This window comes from Meleagris gallopavo, chromosome 8 (assembly GCF_000146605.3).
Source record: "Meleagris gallopavo isolate NT-WF06-2002-E0010 breed Aviagen turkey brand Nicholas breeding stock chromosome 8, Turkey_5.1, whole genome shotgun sequence".
Classification (NCBI taxonomy): Eukaryota; Metazoa; Chordata; class Aves; order Galliformes; family Phasianidae; genus Meleagris; species Meleagris gallopavo.
The window spans coordinates 16,503,016-16,526,124 of NC_015018.2; the positions used below are offsets into that span (position 1 = coordinate 16,503,016).

The 23,109-nt window shown below is 47.8% G+C and overlaps 1 protein-coding gene across 1 annotated transcript in view; it reads right to left on the reverse strand.

The window, feature by feature from the left end:
* The window catches only part of PAX2 (paired box 2), a 76,527-nt gene that overhangs the window by 27,005 nt on the left and 26,413 nt on the right, over positions 1-23,109 (reverse strand). Inside the window, exons 3-4 of the mRNA XM_031554575.1 lie at positions 20,997-21,082; positions 18,841-18,960 (exon numbers count right to left, since the gene is read on the reverse strand). Coding sequence (XP_031410435.1) covers positions 18,841-18,960; positions 20,997-21,082 — 206 coding nt within the window. The remainder of the gene's footprint in view (positions 1-18,840; positions 18,961-20,996; positions 21,083-23,109) is intronic.

The following is a 23,109-nucleotide window of genomic DNA, read 5'->3' on the forward strand; positions in this document are numbered from 1 at the left end:
CTGAGTATCTTTGTGCTATCACCCCTCGGTCTAACTTTGGTGTGACCGGTTATAATCCTGTGTCTCACCAATGCTGATATACCGCCATACCCTCCATGCAGAATCTCTGCCTGCTGTTTCATCAGACACAAGCCTGGCTGTCTGATAACCCTGTCTAAACAAAGATCAAGTTCTCCCACTTACGTTACAATTACCTTTCTGCTTTTTCACTATTGTTCCTCATACTTCAGCCTCTTTCAGTGTCTTCTAGTCTGTGAATCTCTGAAACCTGCTGCCCTGCGAGGAAGTGGTTAAGGGATCTGCGTAGACCTTTTCCCTCCTCCATGTGCCTGTGAATGTGCTCATGGCCAGGCAGTGTTCCCACAAGCCTGGAGTGGCATTCGCTGTGCAATGGCCAGAACCATGCCACTCTGCTGCTCCACTTTTAGCTCACGGATGGTGCTAAGATGGGTATTTTCCTGGCATGGGTAATGCCCATCTGGTGGCCCAGAGTAATAACTGAGCCCGCTGCCTTCTGGCTATGAGATATATCCGTTTATAGGTGATTATATGATATGATATAATCAATAGTACATTATATACAGTAACGTAGTACAGTACCACTCTCAAGACCATAGAAAATATTACATATTGATTTGTCCCAGCCAGCAGCCTTCCCTCGAGCATCCCCTTCTCTTTCTTTTCCACTACTAACCAGAGCAAAGCTTACCGGCTCTGATTCCTGACATTTTCTCCTCTCTTCGGTCTTATTTGCACAAGGGAAATTTCTGAAATCTGGAGTTTACGACATATTTGTCTAAGAGAAAACAAAGCAAGGGTTTGGCTGGCTGGATTGCACTGCTAGTGCAGTCTGCATGGGCACTACACAGACTGGACTATTCCTGCAAGGATGGCTGTTGAGAGGATGAGGGTACCTCAGAGTCACACTACTAACTCCAGTAGGCACTGCTCTCCAGTCCTGCCTGCGGAAAGCTGGCACAGAACTGCCATGTCCAGTCTCAAAAAAAAAGGGTGTTAATGGGTGTTTCTCTATCAAGGCTTGTCTTAACCTGTCCACAGCTGGTAAAGCTGTTTGCTTTGAGGATTTTTCCGTTTGCCAGTTAGTGTGCGTGATTGTGCACGCCATTAATACACATACACATTTTGCAGTAGGCTGTGATTCTGAGATGCTCTAGGTTCTGCATCACCGTACATGCCTGAGCAGCCATTTGTGTGAGGTGGCTGGTTTAGGTCGCATTTGGTCTCCAAGGATGGCAGCCCTACAATATGCATGGCATTTGGTGTGAGCGAGCTTGCGCTGACTGTCAGTAAACCAGATTTTATTCTGAGTGGTTACCCTGCATGTTTGGTCAGGTTTGTGCACACGTGCAATTGCATTTACGATCCCTGTCTGCCTGCTGAGCCCTGTGCACACATGTCCCTTTCTGTGCTTGGGCCATGCCTTTGTGTGAAGGAGCTGAAACTACAGCTTTCCCAAGTCGCTGTAGGAGTCTCTTTTCCTTCATTTATTCAGAGGCCCTTCAGATCTTGACAAATCTGTCACTCTAAATTTGCGAGAGATTATGGTGCTCTCTCCCTAGCACGGAGAGAGGTGATATATGATATCTGCTGCCCCTATTGATTGCCTGATCTGGTGGCAGAGGGCTGGCGAAATGAACTTGAAATGAACATCATGCCTCAACTCATTGTGCGTATAATACACTACTTAATCCCACATTTTTCAGCTGCTATGGAATTCAATTGATCAATCATGTCCCTCTGATAGTACTGTTTTAGGGGTTATTGCTGCTCTGCTCACTGACCTTTTTATTTATTTATTTATTTGTGCGTGTGTGTGTGTGTGTGTGTGTGTGTGTGTGTGTGTGTGCACCTATGTGCATTTGGCACACTGAGGAGCGGCTGATAAGAAGGGGCCTGTAAAATCAGTGGGAAATGAAGGAAAAGGATGAAGGGAGGAGAAGGGGGTTAGATAAGGATGCAGAGTGATCAACACAAGAGAATGGATAAGGGGAGTAAGAAAGTTGTAAGGAGAATGGCAACGCACAAGTTTAAGGAGAAGCTTTGGAGATGAGGAGCACCATGTCATAGCTTAGGCAGGTCAGCCTTAAAATCTGCAGAAGGGAAGAAACTTCTGACAGAGGTTTGTGGGCTACCTAGAGGTGAACCTTGTCTAAACAGCTTGCAGTAGTATTGGGCTTAATGGTGATAGGGCACACAAATCACAAACGTCACAGAGCAGTAATATGAGTTGTGCATATAGGATTCTAGTTATGAAGCAGAAGAAGTTTCGGAGAGATGATCCCGCAGGACAGATTTATAGGCCTTGTGTTGCTAATGCTGAGACTTTCACAGTCACGGATCATTATATTTTCTTCAAAACCAAAGGACTGTAAATCCCCTGTATTTGTTCTATGGTGTCAAAATCTGTAGACGTTGTGTTTTCATTTTTTCATCTAAAACTGCAAGGGATAGAAACCTATCTTTGTTTTTAGATCAAAGCTGCTATTCTTATCTAAGCACATGGCCCCATGAGCTGGATTTTTGGAGAAGCCTCAGATACAACAATACACAAATGATGGGAGCTGGCAATTGTAGAGGTGTGAGCAAAGGTGGCAGTAATGAACAGAGAGGACTTTGGGGAAGAGGTGAATCAGCCAAAGAAACTCTTGGGAGGAGTGCTGTGATGGAGCAAGTTTTCTGCTGCTGGATGAATCTGGAAGTAGGGAGCTGCACTATCTTTGCCACTGGGGAGTGGCATCACTTTTCCCAATCTCCTTTTACTGGCACAGGAACCTCTGCAATACTGTGACACAGGCACCTCGCTGTTAAATCAGGAGGCTTGTAACAAACAGCTCGAGAGGTGAACCATGGCCTCGGTCACCGTGTTCCTCACAAGAGCACACAGCTGCTGTCAGCATGATCAGGACTGGCCTTGCATTGCATGACAGGAGACATTTCTCCTCCCAAGGGGCTGCGGAGGGAAGGTGCAGAGCCAACGCTCGGCATAAACCTTTGACATGGCACAGAAATGCTCCACAGGTGTCACAGAAGTATCCTGACAGATAACAAGGAAATCCTCTGCCAGAGGACACAGGAGCAACTGTAACAACACATGACACAGGGACAGAGCCCTCTAGAAAGCTCCAAACAAAGAGATGCTCCCAGGCCTGGAAGCCCCAAAGCCACCGTCACATACAAATAGCACAAAGCTGTAGCAAGACAGCTATTCCTCTAGCACTGGGGGATACAGAAAGCACCCTTGCTCAGGGTTGGACAGGACCATCCCCGCCAGAAATGTAGAAGAGCTTCTAGTAGTGCTGGCATGGGAGCACCTCTGTGGCACAGAAGCACTCCAGAAGGTCATGACAACCTGTGCATCTGGCATGCAGGCAGGGAAATGGCATTCAGTTCTCAGGGCAGGGCTATTGCTGCCCTGGCTACATGTCTGTGGGTGCCCTATGGAGCCCTGGCCAGTGCTGGGGTTCTGCAGCACTCCCTATAAAACCCCAGTCACAGCAAAAGTGGTATGGTGGGCATGAGAGCTGCCAGTCAGGGGACACAGCAGAACCCGTTTAACTGTCAAAGCCTCTGAGGGAAGTGCATCTGGCCCCAGCCAGGCCCTGCCCTCTCCTGCAGACTAGCACATGTCTGCTTCCTCTATGGCACGTGGATTGGTAGCCCTGATCCACTCTCTGGTAGCCGCCTCGTTGCTACAAGAGCTGCTCCTTCCCAAGCTTTGTGCTTTGTGTTAAGGCTGCTCCATCCCTTTATCCAATCTCCCTTCTCTTTTTTCCCCCTCTGATGTGCCCCGTGTCCCAGCGCAGCCTGGCCTGTCAGGCATCTCTCCCGTCCGTCCCCCGGGGGCCCTTCACTGCGCTGCCAGTTGTTGCAGTTTCAAACTCAATTGTTCTCCTCGGTACTGAGGCAAATGGAGTCATTAATTACCTTCTATCGGCTGGGCCGAGTTCAGAACGCGATCAATAGCCGGCTCTTGTCATTCACGGCAGCCAGCCCCACGCAGCCCCTCGCACTGCCTTGGCCTGGTGGCAGCTGTCGGGAGCAGGGCACCCTGTCTGAGCGGGGCTGAGGGGGGACAGCAGGGACAGGAACCTCGTCTGAGGGAGCACACTGCACATTTGCACATGGCCGACATGTCCTGCTTTGGGCAAGCTGGGCCAGTCTGGCTGTTGTGCTGTTTCTAGAAGCTCCATCTGCATCCACAGTAATTATTAATCCAATACTCTGCTCCCATCGGTCACCTGGATAACTCTCAGGAGGGTTTGGAAAAAGAAAGGCTGCCAAATTTGGTGTCCATTTCCTTCCAGAATAATTTCTGCAGTCCTTTGAGCAGGATGCAAGAAGGCACCTTCTCTAGACAGGGCATTTCCATGTTTCAGGACTTGGTGCTGCAAGAGCTGTTCTCGATTGCCATAAATGAACTAGTGAGGAGAAGGATACCTCAAAATCAGGTGGAGGAGATCCCAAGTGAGTGCTGGACAGAAATAGCCAGAGCATGGAAGGGGCTGGCAAGATCCAGCAATGTGTGGGGAAGGAATATTATCAGAGATCTACACTGCGGCAGTGAAAGACATGGGAAGAGTTCAGGTTATGGACAATAACCTGCGGAGACACTGGAAGACGTGCTGGAGAACTGTCACCTCAGGGAAGCAGACCAGACTTCATGAGCTCTGCATTTGTTTAGGTTGCTGTGTCCATTTGGCTCAAGGGAATCTACAAGCCTGAATCTGAGTATGCAAACGGATGATATTGTATTTGTTATGTACACAGGCTCAGAGGAGACAAGCTCAGAAACAAAGGAATTTTATGTTTTGAAATTGGAGTGCAGATCAGGTGAGGAATTGTGAGCAAGGAAGGCTGCTGGCACAGGGCAGAGTGCGTGCCTGCAAAGGAGTGAGGTGTGTGCCAGGGCCGGGCAGCACGGGGCTGCGTGGAACGGAGGCATCGGGAGGAGCAGAGGTGGGCAGTGCAGCATTAATGCAGGGCTCACATGAGCAAAACAGCAATGCTCAATGAGAATGTAAATGAAATGAATTGTGTGTGCAAATGTGTAATGAAGTGTGTACTCAGATCTGTCTAGGATTATCAAGGGAGCATGCAAATGTGCATTTAAGGAAGTGAGTATGTGTATGCATATGAAAACCATATGTATTTACTACAGCATCTGAATGTGTGATTGCAAATGTGGCCCTAGGAAACTAAGTCTGTGCAGACCTAGCTTTACGTAATAGCATAATCAGCACATCCAGCTTTACTGAGTGCTTCAGTAAAGGCTTTTCCAGGTGTTAGTCTGCAAACAGCTGCCTCGGACGCATGTACAGCATGCATGACAGCATGTACGGGTGTGCAGATGAGGTGTGCTAGCCCAGGGAGCCAAAGCTGGTGCTTTCTGTGCAAGCCGTCACCACAGCTTTGTGACCTTAGGGTATTCTGGAGGTGAGGGCACATATTCTGCTCTCAGGCTGCTGTAAATCTACAACAATTCCCTTACCTCAGAGGAGTCACTGGGGATTTATACCATTGTAATGAAGGACGGAGTGTGGGTCCAATATCTCTCGCTAGCACTACTAGGCTTAACTGCTAGCCAGATAGAAATGCAGCTGCCTCCAGGAGCCAGTACGTCTGCTTTGTTTATGTTGGCGGAAGAGCAAGCAACACTATCACACAGCCAGCCAGATCCCCAAGTTAGTGTAAATCTTTAAGTCTCCTGCACTCAGTGGTTATACTGATTTACACTCCTGAAAGTGATCAGAAGGGTTACTCTGATTTATACTGCTGTGGTGCCCAGCACGCTGCTGTTAGTGCAGATACTCAGGGAGAGCTGTGGCAGGGAGGCAGGCGCTGGGAGCCCTGCAATTCCCTCTGCCAGGGCTGAGATGTGCTTAGCACTGCTGGTGTATGCTGGCTGCCTTTGCTACCTCCTCTCATCCTCCTAAGCGATTTGTTGGGGAGCTCCCTCTCATCAGGATCCCCCCTTAGTGAGCACATAAAACCAGGTGCCTTTTGTTAGCTCCAAAGGACAGAAGCAACGCAAAAAATTACATCGCATGCAGCCCTAACTATGCTTGTTTAGAGAAACTGCTTGCATTTATGAAGTCTTTGGTGCGGAAAGCAGGGTTGCAAATGACTGCATCAGAGCGACAGTAAAGGCCATTAATTTCCTGTTATGTTTTCCTGTGTTGGGGGCTTTATTAATTTAATTTTACACTGTCGAACAACAGCGAGCGCTGACACCGCCACACTGGAAGGTTTTTTTTTCGCAAGCAGTGCTTTGCCTGACATGCAAATCAACACTGCCATCAGAAACGCTAGAGACAAGGGAGGGAACACGGGCTGGGCTATTCCTGCCAACCCCACTGCCCATGGCCTGGAGGCCCCTGAGAACCCAGTAGAGCCCATTGGCACCTGATAGTGAGGCCGCCAGTGCTAGGACTCAGCAGAGCTGGATAAATCCATGCATGTCTCTAATGCACAGTCCAGAAAATACAAATTCCTTCTTAGCCTGCTTGGTTCCATTGGGCTGATCCCCTACCAACATGCTTCTGAATCCCTCATCTCCTTCTGTCTCTCTTGCTCCAGACTCTCCTTTCCTTACATTCTACCTTATTTTCCCCTCACACATGCTTTTACCTTAACCTCCCAAGTCAAAGAAGGCTGTGCCTACCCCTGAGCTAGATGTCAATGAATCATGTTAGTGGAAGCTCTTCTGACTCAGCACTAAACTAGTGCTCAAGCAGAGTGTTTTTAGAGCTGCCATTTTTGATGTGCCATAAAACAAAGGCTCCAATCACTCAGAGTCATTAAAATTCCCATGGCATTTTTTGTAGGAGTACAGACATTAACCTGGCTGTTCTGAACAAAATCCAGCCTGAGTGATTACCCACAGCATATCTTAATTCTCCTGTGGTTTCATTTGGACATGGCACAGCAAAATTTCAGTGTTGATGCTCTGTATTGTTCAACATCTGCCACGGTCCATCCGAGTCAGCCACATTTCAGTAGTAAATGAGATCTTCAGAATGAGAAGGTTAATAAACAATGTATAATATAGGATGGGTAATTACAAAATGCCACACAATGAAAGAGCTACAGGCCTGCAGTATGCTGCAATCAGCCTGGATTGGCACCATGCACATTCTTTTTCTGAATGTGCTCATTCCTGTAATACCTATAAATCATTAATTATTTGAATGATATATGAAAGATCCTGTAGTGGATGACCTATGTAATATTTATATTGGAGATGTGTTCCAAACTGTAAGAGGGGACCCAGTCACTGGTAGCAATGAGTTTCACAGACTGAGGCTATGCAGAGGAGACCGTAGGTGTCTTTAAGGCAGTGGTTGGTTTGTTTTCCAGTTCACTGGAATTTAATAAAGTTCACCCAAAACCCAGGATAGATCTGATCTGCATGCAAGGTCAACTCCTGTGCTCAACATCTACGTTATCATGCATTAGATGCCAAAAACCAAAGTGAAAAATCAGCAGATCCTTTGGGAAACCAGACATGGAAATGTGCCTGTCCTTTCTAACAGCCTTTTCTAATGCATCTAAGAGAGGGCTGGAAGGACCTCAAGAATTTATGGACATTTCATACACGGTAACCACTTCATTAAGATTTGATCAGATGCCTCCTGAGCCTGTCCTAGTGCAGGCCCTTAGCTTAAAAACAGAATAACACCACTGAGATCTCAACAAAGGCAGAACCAGTAAGAGAAAGAAGTGCTGACATACTGCACATCCAAATGAAAATGCAGATGTGATATCCAAGACCTAGCTCCCGATCAGGCACTGTGCTGCTGTGTGGGAAGAGGACTTTGTACCTTGAACTTGATGGGATCTAACTTGCAACATGTCTGGGTGGATGCAAAAGCGAAGGAGAAATGTGCCCCAAGGCATTATTTTTAGGCCCTTTGACAAAACTGACATTTAAAAAGGCATGAAATGCATTTAATACCTATTGATGTGTGGGAAGATCATCCTCAGGAATGATGGAAGGTAGCCATGTCTGACTGGCTGGGTAAGTCTAACTGTTTCTACCAGGTCATCTATTACTATTGAAGCTGTGCTCCCTGTGCGAGGTCTAAGGGCTTACCCTAGCCTCTGCAGGCCAGCACAAAGTGCTGTTTGTGGCAGGCATGCTTGGCAGCCACAGAGGTAGCTGGAGGAAATCCAGTATTCCCTGAAAGGCTCTTAACATGTCCACAGACTGCATTTTTTTGTGGCAAAGTTTTTTCTGCCTCTCTGCCCTGCTCTTGTCACTTCCTTGCCCTCCTCTGCCCAGCCAGAATTCTCACAAGCTAATCAGTAGGTGAGATCTTGTTGCTTCCCCCTGGGATCCAGGGAAACAAGTCTGGAAGATCTGATGCTATCACTGAGGGAAGCAGAGAGCTCCAGCTTCCCTTTCAAACAGCAGCAGTCCCGTTCAGGGAGGAGGAGGGGTCCTGTCTGGCCCTGCTGAGAACAAGGTGCTTAGTGTTGCTTTAGTGCGAGAAGACACTCCTCTATGGGAATGATTTCTACCTATAAACAGCAAGTGATGCTTAATATTGCATTGATGCAGACTTGGGAGCACAGAGATAGCCAAATTAGGAGCTAATTGGTGCACGGAAGATTTCCTGTTGTGCCCTTTGGCTGCTGTGATGCGAATGAGGAGAGGGAGAGAACGGAAGGGAGCACGAGCCATCCTCCGCCAACGCCTCTGCAAAGGTTGGGATTCCTGAGGCTGCTGTTGTCTCGTGCTGTCAAGGTCAGCAGGTTCGGGTTCACTGAACGGTCAGGATGGTTTGAATTACTGGCACTGCCTGCCGATGCCTCTGCTGATTGCGATCCGTCTTCCAGCGCCTGCTGCGGGATGCTGCTCTCCGGCCATGTGCTGCGCACCGTGAGGGGCACAGAGAATGGCAGCGAGGCAGATGCTCTTGTTAAGAGGATAAGGTTTTAGGAAGATTTAAGGAGACACAGCAATGCCAAGGAGAGGCGCATGCTCCACGAAGCACATGGGGACCGAGCTTCCAGAAGCAGTTGTTCTGTTCCATATATCTTTCACTCCTCCTGAAAGTTTCTGCCTTTCATGAAAGTTAGAAGAGTGGCTTGAACAGGGACTGTCAGGCCCTTATGGGGGGAAAAGCCTGTTGGAGAAGGTTTCTATTTGGTTTTATATAGGTAGAATGCTTAGTTAGCAAAGACTGATGTCCAAGTCTCCATGTAAGCTGTGCTGCTAGGACACTAGCACTGTGTCACCAGGTGGCTGCTGTGTCCCTGCAGGAACACCCAGAGACTCACAGTGCTGCAGCCCGGACACAGACAGGAAACAGTGGGAGGAACCACAGTGAAGCAAGTGGGGAGAACCAGGTGAGGGCCAGCTCCACAGGTGTGGGCAACACAGACATGGGCGAGGCAGCATCAGCTTGCAGCCGAATGCCAAAATAAGCACATGAGAAAGAGCACAGGATGAAAACGTAACAGGACTGAAGGTGATGCGGGACTAGTTCCCAGCAGCTGTCTCTGGCAAGAATGTCTCTACAATCATCATGGAGTGGATTTCACTACAGAGAAATCTGGCCTTCTCCGTTCAGAAACCTGAACACTGGTTTTGGCTTTGTTCACTGAGGTTTGCTGCGTGTCTCTGTGAGCCACTCAGCCCCTGGGTGCAGTCAGCTACTCTGCATCTCTGTACATGCTCACATCCCGCAGCTGCACCAAACCTGCACGAGTACACCTGGAGGGAAGTCAGGGCAGTGCTGAGAGCAGAGCTGCCTGCGCCTGGTGCCAATAGAGAGGCCTCTTGTGCAGCAGCCTCAGAGGAGATCATGGCTAACTCATCCTCACTGCTCTGAGGATGGGAAGCTCCCGCCTCCTCTGAGCTCAGTTCCAGGCAGGCTCTCTGCGGCCTGTCTGTTGTTAGGCATATGCTGCGCTGCCTTCAGCTCAGTGCCCCACTACTCTCCCAGCTCCCTCTCCTGGTACAGAGCAATGGGCTTTGGCAATAAGTCAGGGACAGTGCCCAGTATCGTGCTGCTTTACATTAATGAGATACACATGGTGTAATCCAGCAATGGAGTCAGCTCTACAAAGAGAGGTAATAGCAGGCTGCCATGAACAGAGCGGCTCAGGTAATTGGTTTATCTATCTAGAAGCAGTAGTAGCAATCTCTGCACAGACAGAGTAGCAGTAAAGTCTCTTCCTTAAGGCTATTTCCTTTGTCTTTTCAATTGCTTGCACATCCATGTGAGATAGAGAGAGAGAGAGAAGGAGAGAGAGAGAGAGCTAGAGAGAGAGAGAGGGAGAAATGTTAATTTGTGAATTAATGGCTTTTCTCAGCGGAATTGTAAATTCAAATGTCACCTCACAGGGTGACACTATGCTGGGCTGCTGAAGAAGCAATGATAAGATCCCCCTCATCCCCGTGCCGACATATAACCATGCCCATCCCCTCCCTGAAAGATAGCTGCGGAGTGGAACATGCTACTTTTAATTTGCAATAACACCACAGCAGAGGGATGCGAGGGTGACTGTTTCCGACCCTTCCTTCCACAACAGCCCAGGCCATATCTTTCCCGTTCCTCCTCTACCTCCTTCCACCCCCTCTTCAACCCCTCCCATTCTAAACTGAGTCCAAAACAACAGATTATCTCAACTCCCCCCACCCCAAACTAATCAAAGGATGAGCTAAGGGAGGGCTCTTTAGAACGGATGCCTCTGCAACCCTCTCCTCTCCTGCAATAATCAGGTGAATTAATGACCCTGAAGTTAAAGTGAGTGCTGATACTAAGGCGTTGTGCAGCGTAGGGGAGAAAGCCTTCATTGTTTTCGAGCAGGAGGCGGGCAGCAGCAAGGGAGATTCATGGATGGAGATTGAATATGCAATTTTCTTTCACCTTGCCAAGAGCTGCCCCTGGGCTGTGCCTGGCCTAAATTTTTTTTTCCTCTTGCCATCTCTGCCTTATCCGGCCCTCCCACCTCCCTTCCATTCTTTCCAGAAAATTACCTTCAAAATTGATTTCCACTTTTACAAACAAATATAATGGGAACATGAGGGGGAAAAAAAATCTTGGGCCGTGATGAATTAGGGCTGTCAGGTGCTTCCAAGTCTCCTTTGTTTTTGTTTTACTGCCCGTTAGGTTCTTTGTTTTTCCAGCAGCTGGGAATAGTGCCCCTGCCCACACACTCCATGGCTACCATCACGGGATATGTCCGTCACTGATGTCATCACTGAGTTATCCCTGTTCTCCATCACTATGATGCAAACAGCCACTGTGACTAGACTGCTCTATCCCTTGATACCAGGATGCAGCTGATCTCATGGAGATGGAGCACGTCCCACACTGCTGGCTACCTGCCTTCTGCAGCCACCCTGCATGTCCTTGGAGTTACCTCAGATCTTTTCTACTCTTCTGTTCCTCTTGTTCTCTTTTGCCTTTTTAACTGATTCTTGAAAGGGGTTTCCCAGCCCTCACTGTTCTGACAGATCAGCCTAGGCCATCAGCATGGCACTTTGATCCTCACTATATCTCTGTGCCACATCACCTTGGTTCTGTAGCAGTATAGCCCTTGAGTTTCACTGCCATGTCACTTGGCCCAGTAACAGCACCATCACCAGCTCCCACCAGCAGGGCACCCTGAGCCACTGCTATACTAGCTTTATACTATACTTGCCACATCACCAACAATCACCTAGACGTACCGTTTGCTTCCACATTTCTACCTATTCCTATCCCTCTTGGGGTTTATTCTGTCACCCACTGTGCCCTGAGATCCTCACGGATCCAGGCACTGTGCTCCTGCAGTCTTTATGTCCATGAGCCAGTGCAGCAGCCACCCCCTGAATGCAGGCAGACCCAGGGTACAGACTGCAAGAGAGACAGACACCAGCACAGCTAGAGTGCAGCCTCTGCACAGGTGGGCACATAGGGTGCTCAGAGACATCGGGAGGAGCTGTCGCTGCCTGACTCCTGCTGACATCAGCTGCAACAGCCCCTCCCAGCAGTGAGCCAAAAACGCAGGAGAAGATCTAGCCACAAACTAAACACACAGAAATAAGCAGTCAGATAAGCATGCATTCAGGGCACTCACACAAATAAACTTCAAGAAAAGCATAAGAAAGACTCACAAAACACAGCCAGTAACATTTGAAAACGCAAGAATGTAGTCTGGGACACAAGGAAGTACTAATGCAGTATGTGTCAATTAAATGTAATTTCCGAATAAACAAATAGCTTACAACAGCATACGTATACTAACTAAATGGAAACCTGGAACTCAGTGGAATTCCCTTAAGTTCACATATACAAAATTAAATCATGTAAACAAATACAAACTATTTACAGAAATAGACAACCTTCTCACAGTCAAGAACAGCCAATATATGCATATAAATCATGCACACAAATATATAACCCCATTGCAAATGTACCCTCTGTGCAGACTACGTACAGAGGTGCACAGCACTAACAGGCTACGTATTTGTGTCTGGCAGCCACAAAGATACAGTCATACTCCAACTATATAACAACAGTTACAGAGAATATACATACAAATATACAACGTTCACATATATGCTTAACATGTGAATACAAATACCTGGCATTCATAGACATACATAGCACTAATGCTGAGCCATACATGCCCAGACATCCAGATGATCCACACTATGCATACCCTCCTAGGCAGTATTATACACAGCTTAACATACACGTTTTCCAGGTCTCTGGGTGCATGCACAAAATTACAGGTCTATCCTGCCGCTCATTGCGGTACAATAAACACTGATAAGTGGAGAGCAGTCACCCTAACACAGAGATACAGAAAACAAACAGACGTGCATTCCAAGGTACACAGATATACACAAACAGAGACGCACACAAACAGCTGAAGCCAAACCAGCTTGTCTTCAGATAGTGCCAAACCATGCCAAACTAAGCAGCGGTGTCCACAGTAGAGGAGGAGCAGAGCAGCCTGTCCAAACGGCTGCCTGTGATGCGAGCTGTTAACTCCCCCTTACCCGAGCCATGCACCCTCAGAACTGCCAGGCTGTGAGCACACAGACAGACATCTGTCCCTCTCTGTTACAGGCAGGCTCCAGCTCTGTGATGCAGACCTTTCTGACTATACTATGCTGCTTATGCATTGCCATCTCCTTTATCCAGTCTCCTCAGCTTGCTTTCTCTACACATCCTCTCCCTTTGCTATCCATCCTGCAACTCATCTGGGAGGTACCTGCCTCATGTTCTCCAAAAGGCTCACCAGCAAAGACCCTTAAAAGAAGCGGTGAGGGGCTGCTGAGAATAAACTGCCCCTTGATTTATCTTCATCTGGAGTGAGAGGAGTGCTACCTACTGTGGTATGTGTAGGAGCAGTGAACCTGCAAGTTCCCTGTAACCACTGCTGTCTGCTGCGATACGCCATCAGTGCAACCAGATAGCCATTGGGAACTTGGCCACACAGCGTGATGCTGCACTGTCCTGGGCAGAGCAGGGGGAAGGTGCTATTGGACTGACACAGCCCAGAGATTTCTCACTCTGCGTGCACAGCCATGAACTGCTGGATGCACACCCTGCAGCTGTGTTTGGTGATCAGAATGGGGAATTAGCGCCTGAGGTAACGTAACTGCACGTGTCTCTAGTGTCATTAAGACTACTGTGGACCTGCAATAAGGCAATCATATGGAATAGTGAAAACATATCAGCTGTGGTGACGAGATCACAGCACAAAACAATGCAGCCACACCACAGCACCCACCTGCAGGGGTCCAAGCACACTCTGTTGTCTACAACAATGCAGTGGTGGTGGGAGGACAGAAATCCACCCATTGCCCTGAGATGAACGTACATCAGATGTCAAGATACAATCGGGTGCAATGCCTAGAAACGTGCACAGGCAGCACAGGACAACAAATGCATTTCCCTCCAGGGCGGTTAAGGGCCCTCATACCACTGCACTGCTGGTAGAGCACCATCGCACTGTGGATGACGATGTAAGCATGCTGTCTGTCCTGAAACAACCCCAGTGTGCTGTGGAGCAACACGATCATATTCCATGAAAACATACAGTGCTCAAGACAGCACCGTGGTGACGTACCCCTGTTGACTTCAGTCAAGATCAGATGACAGTCTGTCACCAGTCAACAAATGATATCAACTGCAGTAGCAACTGCCTGAGTGGCAATGACAGTACAGCACAGCCGGCCATGAGGCACCGAGTCACCTCACGGAACAGCACTGCTCGCGCCCTGATACAGATGTACTGCCTCACCACCACCTCCTTGCAGAGCGTGATGGCCTGGAGTACAGCAGGGCAGCATACAAGCAGCAATACACTTATCTCATCATTAGTGGCAGAAACCCACAACATGATAACCACAGTCTTGCCTGCGAAGACGCATTGATGGCACTGACATGAACTCACCTGAAATGTCACAACTGCATCTTCCAAGTGATATAATTATTGCTGCCATGAGCAGCACAAATGGGCTAACACTTGCAGTGGCACACTCAGCTGCTGTATAGCTGCTCAAAGCCTGAGACCTCTGCAAATACATATACATCTCTCCGCACTACCTTTCACTGAAATTATTGACTTCAAAATTTTCTTCGAGACACTGTGTTCTGAGGCAGCCTCTAAAACACCATTTTCTGGTCTGAGACTGTAGCAGCTCTGCACTCCACTGATGGAGGCATTTCTGCCTTCCCAGTAGGAATACGGGCATCTTGGACAAGCTGGAAATCCCTTAAGCTGATTGCTGTTGAACCTTGCTCTGCAGTCAGAGTCCCCGTTGGGAGTGAGAGAAGAGAAAGCAACCTGCACCAACGTAATGCTTCTCAGCAGAGAATGCTGTGATAGCAAGAGTCAGAAAATTATGCGTGCAGTAGCAAAGCAACACATAGCACCGCAGTGATGCTGCCTATCCTGCAGCTACACGGCCAGCAGTGTGAATGCTCCTACAGCTGCATGCAGTACCTCGTTCTGAGCTGCTCAGTGCCACAGCCTGCAGCATGCAGCCCCATTTGGAACCGTATGGTGAATCACCTGCATCGATACACCTGTAACTGCCTTGCCAAAATAGCAATGACCCTTCACTGTTCCCCCGCTCTGACACAGCCCTGCCTCAGTTCAGTGTAAATCACTGTGATTGTCCAAGTGACAGCTGAAGAGAGGGAAGGAGGAACTTCTGCCTTCTGAGGTTAGCTCCCCCATCCCCATCGGGGATTCCTTTACTGCAAACAGCCTGAGTATTACTGCCATTTACAGTAGCAATCACTCCGTCCCCTCCTCTCCCACAAACCTACTGCTGATATTAGCACTGATCATACTAACAAGCCTGTGGGTTTTATTACTACTGATACTAATAATACTGGACACATTACGTCTGCTCCGCCAATAACAGGCTGTAGATATGATCCCTGCTAATGCCAATAATACTGGGGGATATTATCTCTGCCATTGTCAGCACTGCAGATATTATTGCCAGTAATGCTGTCAAATACTACAGATATTGTCAGGGGCCAAGATTAATAATGCTGGGATTGTTGCAACGCTAGCCTTGCTGGAACACAAATCCCAAATGAGAATTGGGGACATAGAGAAGTCCATTTGTGGCTTGCTATGGCGAGAGCTATCTTTAATAAGAGTAGTTTTGTAAAGGTCCCCAGAGTTTTACACAGTTGAAGATGCAGGGAACCATCTGAAACATTATTTTCATATTGTCTATTCACTTATCTATTTATGCATCTATCTGTCCTCTCTCTCCCTTTTCTTTCTATATACTGCTTAAGACAATAGTACTGGAGCACTGCCCTTTTTTTCTTAGTTCCTCTGGCTCACCCCAGTCTTTACCCTTTTAGCTATCAATAGGGTATTACAGAACTACAGAACAACAATCTAGATCAATAGAGTCCACCCTCAGCAAGTTTGCTGACAATACAAAGCTGGGAGAAATGGCTGACACACCAGAAGGCTGTGCTGCCGTTCAGGTGCTCAGATCTAACTCGCTCTCAGTGCCACATTCTTCCCAGGCCAGTCAGCACATTTGGTACATTGGTCCCCTGCTTCTCCATGAGGAACACACCTGGCTGTCATCGGCCATCGCTGAGCCCACCTCTGGCTCCTTCTGTCCAACTTGGGAGTTCTGCTACATCATCTTGACACATAATTATCTCTCCTCTTCTTAATCATCTGTGCTACTGCCTAATGCAGTGCCAGCTGCAGAAAACAGGATCTGGGGGAGGGGGTGTGCTCAGGCAGGGGCTCCTCTATCTCTCCAACCCTGCTCTCTGTCCTCAGCCAGCACAGGGGTTGCTAACGAGGTTTTCAGGAACCAGGATTCAGGAGCACTTTGGTCCTTCGCCTGTCTCTGCAGAATTGCATTCCTCACAAAGCATCATCCTTGCAGCAAAGCTGTCCCAATGAAGAAGAAAGAAGAACAATGCTGCTGTCTCTGCCTTCTTTAGGGAAGAGCCATTCCCAAAATGCTGGGAAAGTAGATGTGCTTCTCTATGTGAGATTAAACCCTGCAGTTAAGAAATTGCAACAAGACGGAGCTCAGAAGCTTTGGGAAGTACTGAGAAGGTCTATATATCCAGCATGAGCATGAAAGGAATACCTGCATTGGCCTTCTCATCTTGCTTTCTTAATCCTCATCTCAGCTAGGAGTGCCCAGAGCCCTCAGTGCTGCAGGGCAGGTTGCCCAGGGGGAGTGCAGGTTACAGGCTGTGCAAAACCTCCCCTTGGACCTTCTGACTTTAGGGCACAGCCCTGCTGTGGTGGTGTCTGTCAATGTTCCTTAAAGCCACTGTGAGCACAGGGAGTCAGCTCCTGGGCAGGGGTGTTCAGCAGCTGCCAGGGGTCCCTTGTGAGGTTTCTCTGGAGTGGGAGTGTGACATCTCCCTGAGGCAGATACCCAGGATGGCACAATGAAGGCTCTTCTCTAAGGAGTTTGCAGCTGTGTTCGTGTTACTGAGATCCCACACCTCCAGGATAGCCTGGTACCTTTTTGATTTCTAAGGAGATATGTGGGCTCTTGGCCAATAGCAGGGAGTTGCACAATGCTTCTTGCCCTTCAAAAATCAAATCCAAGATGAATTAAAGACAGACGCAGAGAGTTGTTCTTACTGTCAGCGAATCTTTGTGAAGCGTCACAGTCTTAAATGTCTGTTTGATTGTTTCTGTGTTTAATTGTACTGCTTCAAAAATCTCAAATACCAGGGCTGGTGATGATTGCGTGGCTGCATCTAAGTGGGATGACCATTGCAGGTATTTAGAAAGAATAGCTGCTAAAGCCAGATTGAAGTGCTTCATTTCAAAATGAGATACAGAAGCACCTCGTTGACAGCTTGTGATCACCAAGCTGGATTGAATGAGAACAGGGGTTCACAGAAACCCCGACTACTGCCAGAAGATATACAGCCATTGGAGAAACTTGTCACTCGGTTTGAAATGTCACTATTTCCTCTATAAGCAATGATAAGAAATGCCGGAGAGGCTTACAATGTTTTCAGTCTCTTACTCCTGACATTTTTTGACTTTGAGGCATTGACTCAGCCCTTCCATTGCTACATTTTTCTCTTAGCTAGGCCCTACTGCCATCTAGCTGGGAAATGGATCTTCCTCTGGGTCTTGATCCAATTTCCAATGGCATCAGCAAAAGTCTTCCCGTTTGCTTTGATAGGAGATGAACTGGGTCTTTGCTTCCAGCCTCTGGTTTTACTTTGTATTAGGAGAAATGGATCAGCCTTTTTCTTGGGGTTATTGTTTATGCAGATCTGGAATTTAGACATGTGAACCTCACTGGCATCAATGCTGGGGAAATGACTGGAGAAACCTCAAAATGCAGCATCTGTCTCAGAAGAACCTCACCATGCGTCACAAAGAGCCCTGGTATTACCATACACCACACAGCCTGGGATTACCACATACACAGCACAGGGAGCCACCGACATTACCAAGAGAGCCCCACGCAACAGGCAAAACCAACACCCTGAAGGCTGCATAGACTGATCAGATGCTACTATTGGAAAAGTTCACCTCCTAGCCCTCGGTTTATGAATCAAATCAAATTAGAAAAGCAAGACAAAATTGTACAAAACCACTATAAGCACACCAAGACATCTCCCATCCATTTCTACTGTGTCTTTCTGGACCTGAGGCTCCAGCTTTTGGTTCATTTCAAGATTCACTTTGCCCTGAGTCCCTCCCAACAAGTAGGAAAGAGAAGGAAACAGCTTAATCCTAGTTTCTTAGATCACTAGTGGAAGGCTTGGATAACAACCTTGAGGCCACAGATGAGCTCCTGTTCTGCTTTCTGCTTGTCACAAGCATGGCAGTTCTAGTGTATAGATACTATCCATGGAATCAGGGCCCTTGTAGCCACCACAGCTAATGCAGCTCATGGCACACCAAAGGGCAGGAACTTGTTTGCAAGGGGAGGGGAAGACACCCCATGTTGCTGATGCTTCTCTCAGATGGCACTTGGTTTGAAAACAAATGAGTCGGGAAAACCTTGTTTACCCACAGTTCCAAGTCTGGGCACCTGCTGGCACCTAGGGAGCTCAGTTCCAGCCATTTCCAGCAGTGAATGAACTTGGGATCAGCTCCAGCAATGGAGACGGTTCTCTGCCTGCCGAGCAGATGTCTGGAGACACAGCCTGTCATGAAAAGGCCTCGGAAGAGGAGCACTCCAAGCCAGCAGGGCAGTGGCGGGGAACTGGTCTCTGTTGCTAAAACTGATCTAGCCCCTGGAGCAGCTGCAAACCTTGGCCTGAAATTGGAGCCTGTACATGGGGACAAAGAATATAAAAGGGAGGATGAGCTTCTCCCCTCCCCTACCTTCATCACGTTTCCTCTTCTCGCCATTCGACCGAGGAATCCCCAGGATCCCGTTAATGGAGTAAGAGCCCACTGGATCATTGGAGGCACTGGAGACGGGAGGGGATGCTGTGCTGGGCACTGGACAAAAGGAAAAGGGAGAAAGGGCCATGAGGAGAGCAGCCAGCACTGAGGGATCCCCCCACTGAAAGCTACACATAACACTACTCTCACAGGAGAGCCTGAGCACTAAGCAGGCTCCCTGTCTCACACGCAAAGGACTCGTGCTAATCCTGCTCCGCTAATGCTGCCGAATCCTAGCTGTGCCATCCTGTTCATATACCATATCTCCATAGACCTCCAGTACAGGGCCAATAGGAATGGACCAGTGTGCTCCACCAAGAACCTAAACGCTGTTGTTTCCCATAAGAAACAACTTATGGGAAACAGCAGTTCAGAGCAGGTCTCCCAGGGCATCCAAGATTACTGAGTGCAATGCTGCATGGGCCACGTTCCCCAGGGGCTCTCAGACTATCCATATTTTGCCAGATCATTTCCTCTCAGCATTTTTCCACCTGGAGTGCACATACCCTGTCTTAGCCAGACCAGCCCTAACGTGTCCACCCAAAACTCTCCATGAAAAAGCACCTTCTCTTAGTGCAGGTGAGAAGCTCTTCAGAGTTGGGCCAATAAATTCAGTTCCCTACTAGAACAAACCATGGACTCACAATACGTACTCCAACCAGGATTAATAAAAATCTTGTGTCTTTCTTCTGCACAGATCAGTGTAAACTGCTAGACTCCTCCAGCCACTCATGACTATCCAGGACTACTCTAGAGTTTCCAATACATCCAAAAGGACAAGTCACCCAGATTAGAAATAATTACTTCCCAATAATTAGGGCTTTAGGTTTTAGAGCAAGTAGAGTTGTACATCCAGTAGGCAAGCCCATTATGTCCCAGCATGCCCTAGTCATTAGGAGGATATCCCAGTTCCCTTACAAGCCACTAGCCATCATTCAGCTCATAAAGCATTGAGCTGAAGCATTCAATACCTCCAGCAAAGGCTTTCCAGAACAGAGCAGAACCTGCCAGCACTGCCCGATGTAGATCCACACTTCCCAGTACACCACAGAGCAATGAGAAGCTCCAGCAGCAGCATTCACAGCCACCCTCCCAGCTCCGCCAACTTATTCCCTAGACATTGCATTGCTTCTCCAAGAAGGGGGAATATCTGCCAACTCCATCTGATGTGGTCAGTGCTTCCCAGGCTATTGAATGAGTCCAGATCGAAAGGGCATCCAGAAATGCTCTTCCATACTGGGTCATTAATTCTTTTGTGCTCTTGAATACAGTTCGTGTACAGGAGTATATCTGCCAGCTCTGTTCCACGTAGGCCAGCACTTTCCAGTAAATCCTTGTTTAGCAGCTGATTCTCAGTAACCAACAGCATCTAAGACAGCGTCTTAGGCCACAGGTAAGCCACAATATTCCATAATACTACATGTTTTCTCCTGCTCTGAATTGCTATTAGATAACCTAGCGCTATTAGATAACCTAGCAGCAAGCATTTGTACCATGCAACCCACATCAGTAACAACACCCCATCACACGTCTAGCACAGCATCTTTAAACACAACAGACTAGTAGACATTTGGTTGTTTTATTACAGCCTCCATCTTCTGCTCACTTCAATAAGCCCTTTTTCCCTAGCAGAAAATGCATTTTCTCAGTGAAATACACCCATGGGATATCTGACTGCAAAGCTAGAACATTGAAGGACTCTGTGGTGTGGTATCAGAATGGCATATCCTGATCATTTGAGAGATGAGAAACAGGGAGAGAGAAGCAAAGTAAGGCCAAGTAAGTAGGAGAAGAAAGGTGAAGGCTAGTGCTTGGGTAGGATAGTGGCAAGTACTTCTCTCTAAGGAGGTGAAGGAGAGAGTGAGCAAGTGAAGGAGGTGTTGAGGCAGGATAGCTTTGGGCAGACTCCTTTGGGTAAACTCTGCAATGCAGCTAGGGCAGCAGAGAACAGAAACCTCTGCTTTCTGGTGAGGTTTCTTTCCCCCCATCTGCCTGCTCCCTAGCACCTACTTGTCAGACTTGTTTGCCCCTGCTGAGCTTCATTCCCATTTCCAGCTGTCCCATCACCAACCCCTCCATGCCAGTCTCCTTACCGATAGTATGTCCTGGCGCAGCCACACCTGTCCCGCTCCCGTCTGGTGTTGGGTGGAAAGGTTGCTGAACTTTGGTTCTGATAATCCTGGAAAAAAAAGCAAAGCATGTTCAGAACTCAACTGCTATGCGATTCCCTCTGTGCCTTTGAACACTGCGATCCCAGTAATCAGAGCCTGAGGCTGAGGGCCTGAGCTGACATCTGGCTGCAGCAGAGCACCATCTTAACACTTCTTGTAGACCTGATTCTGGTGCTTTAATGGTCCTGCTCGCACAGAATTGTGCTTGCTGTACTCTGTCATCCTCCCCAACCGTATAGTCGCTGCATGATTATGACGCTCAGCAAGCAATCAGGGATCCAGTCTCTCCTATGTGTTAGCGACTGTGTTATTGCTTGTGATCAGATCTGCTAGTGTGCTCATGGGGCAGCCTTTGCAGCTAACAGCCATTGCTAGATTTACAAATGGTGTAGATTTCATTTTGTTGCATACTTGAGAAATTCCTTTCTGGCATAGCACTGGGAGATTTGAACTGATGGAAGGCTTTCCCAAAGCCCTGCTCTTTGTGAATGAGATAGTGGGAGCAGAAGGCACCTGTATGGAATGATGAGGGAATATAGGTTACCAGGAAAAAGAATCTACCGCAAAGGGATACTGCTTTTGTTTATCAGGTCGTGCACGAACACAGTATAGAAACCCAAAAAGATGTCAGTGAATGCCACAAAGTTCACAGTGCAGCTCAGAATGAAAATAAACTGAACTGCAATTGTCAGTGTTCATTTTCTTGTTACATGCAGTCTTTCACCTCTAAGTCACTGATTTAAATCCAGCTGAGGTCAGTGTGAAAGAAAATCACTATCCTCTAATACTTGGCTGGGGGGTCTGCCTGCTGCCAGATGCTGGGTAGCTGTGACTCAGGAACAACCGTGTCTTACCAAGGGGCTCAGCAAATAAGCCATGACCTGTGAAGGCCATGGAGACTAAATTCCTTTCTGAGCTTAAAACAAGCCTCTCCAATTAGGATGAAGGCTGCAGATGCTCTTTCGGCTTAGTTTCTGGAACTGTCAGCCTTGCATTGTATTAGCTTTAACCTCTCCTCAAAACTCTCTCCACAGAAAGTGAGAGCAAATAATGCATTCTCCCTGCCCACCCCAGGGCTTTTCTTGGAAATTCACACTAAAGAAAGAGTTGGCAAAACTTCAGAGAGAATGTGTGGTATGGGCAGAGGTGGGCAAAGACTTTGGGAGGACAAAGCATGGCTTCACAAAGTGAAGCCCTCATAGGAAGAGAAAGGCATTTCAGAGCATATAATCTCAGGTTACTGGAAAACACAGATAGATGGTGAAACCTGGGCAGTTCCTGGAGGAGCAGAGGACAACTGGGGCTTAGCTGCAGATAGGTGATATCAGGGCTCTGACTGGAGATGGAGAACCCTCCCTCTCCTCATCTCACATAGTGCAGGGGTTCCTGGTTCACAGCTGTGGGGACATAGACAGAAGGTATCAGAGGGCCTCAGGCCGAGGGGCTGGATTTTGAGGTCATGCTGGTGCAAACGAGCTGGGAGCTGATCTGAGGAGTCAGTGCTAGGGCAAATAATGCAACTTTCTTCTTTTCAATTTTTTTTTTTTTCCTTTTTTCCTCTCACATTCCCCCTAAAGCCCCCTGAAGTGCCACTCTGGTTGTGTGAGTTTATTGATTTCCCCCAGCCCAGAGAAACAGAAAGAGGGGATGGGGTGCAGGCAAAGGGATGGAAATAGAAAGCTATAAATTATTTGTGACAGGAAAGCAATAGTGCCAGAGTGCTGAGCACAAGTCCCGTGTCACTATTAGATTCCTTTTAGCCTGATGACACTGTAAAAGAGGTTAAGTGTCTGATGGAATCGTACACCTTGGGGGCAGGGGCAGTCCAGAAGCAGAACAAGCCACAGAGAGCGGGTATATCAATTCTCCAGGCCAATAATATTCCCCTCATTGATTGCAACACAAAGTTCAAAAATCTCATTATAGTCAGGCAGACCTGGAACTTTTTAAAAATCAATAGGGTGATATAACGTATGTATACTTTATATAAATGTATCTATCTATCCACCCATCCATCCATCTGTCCATCCATCCA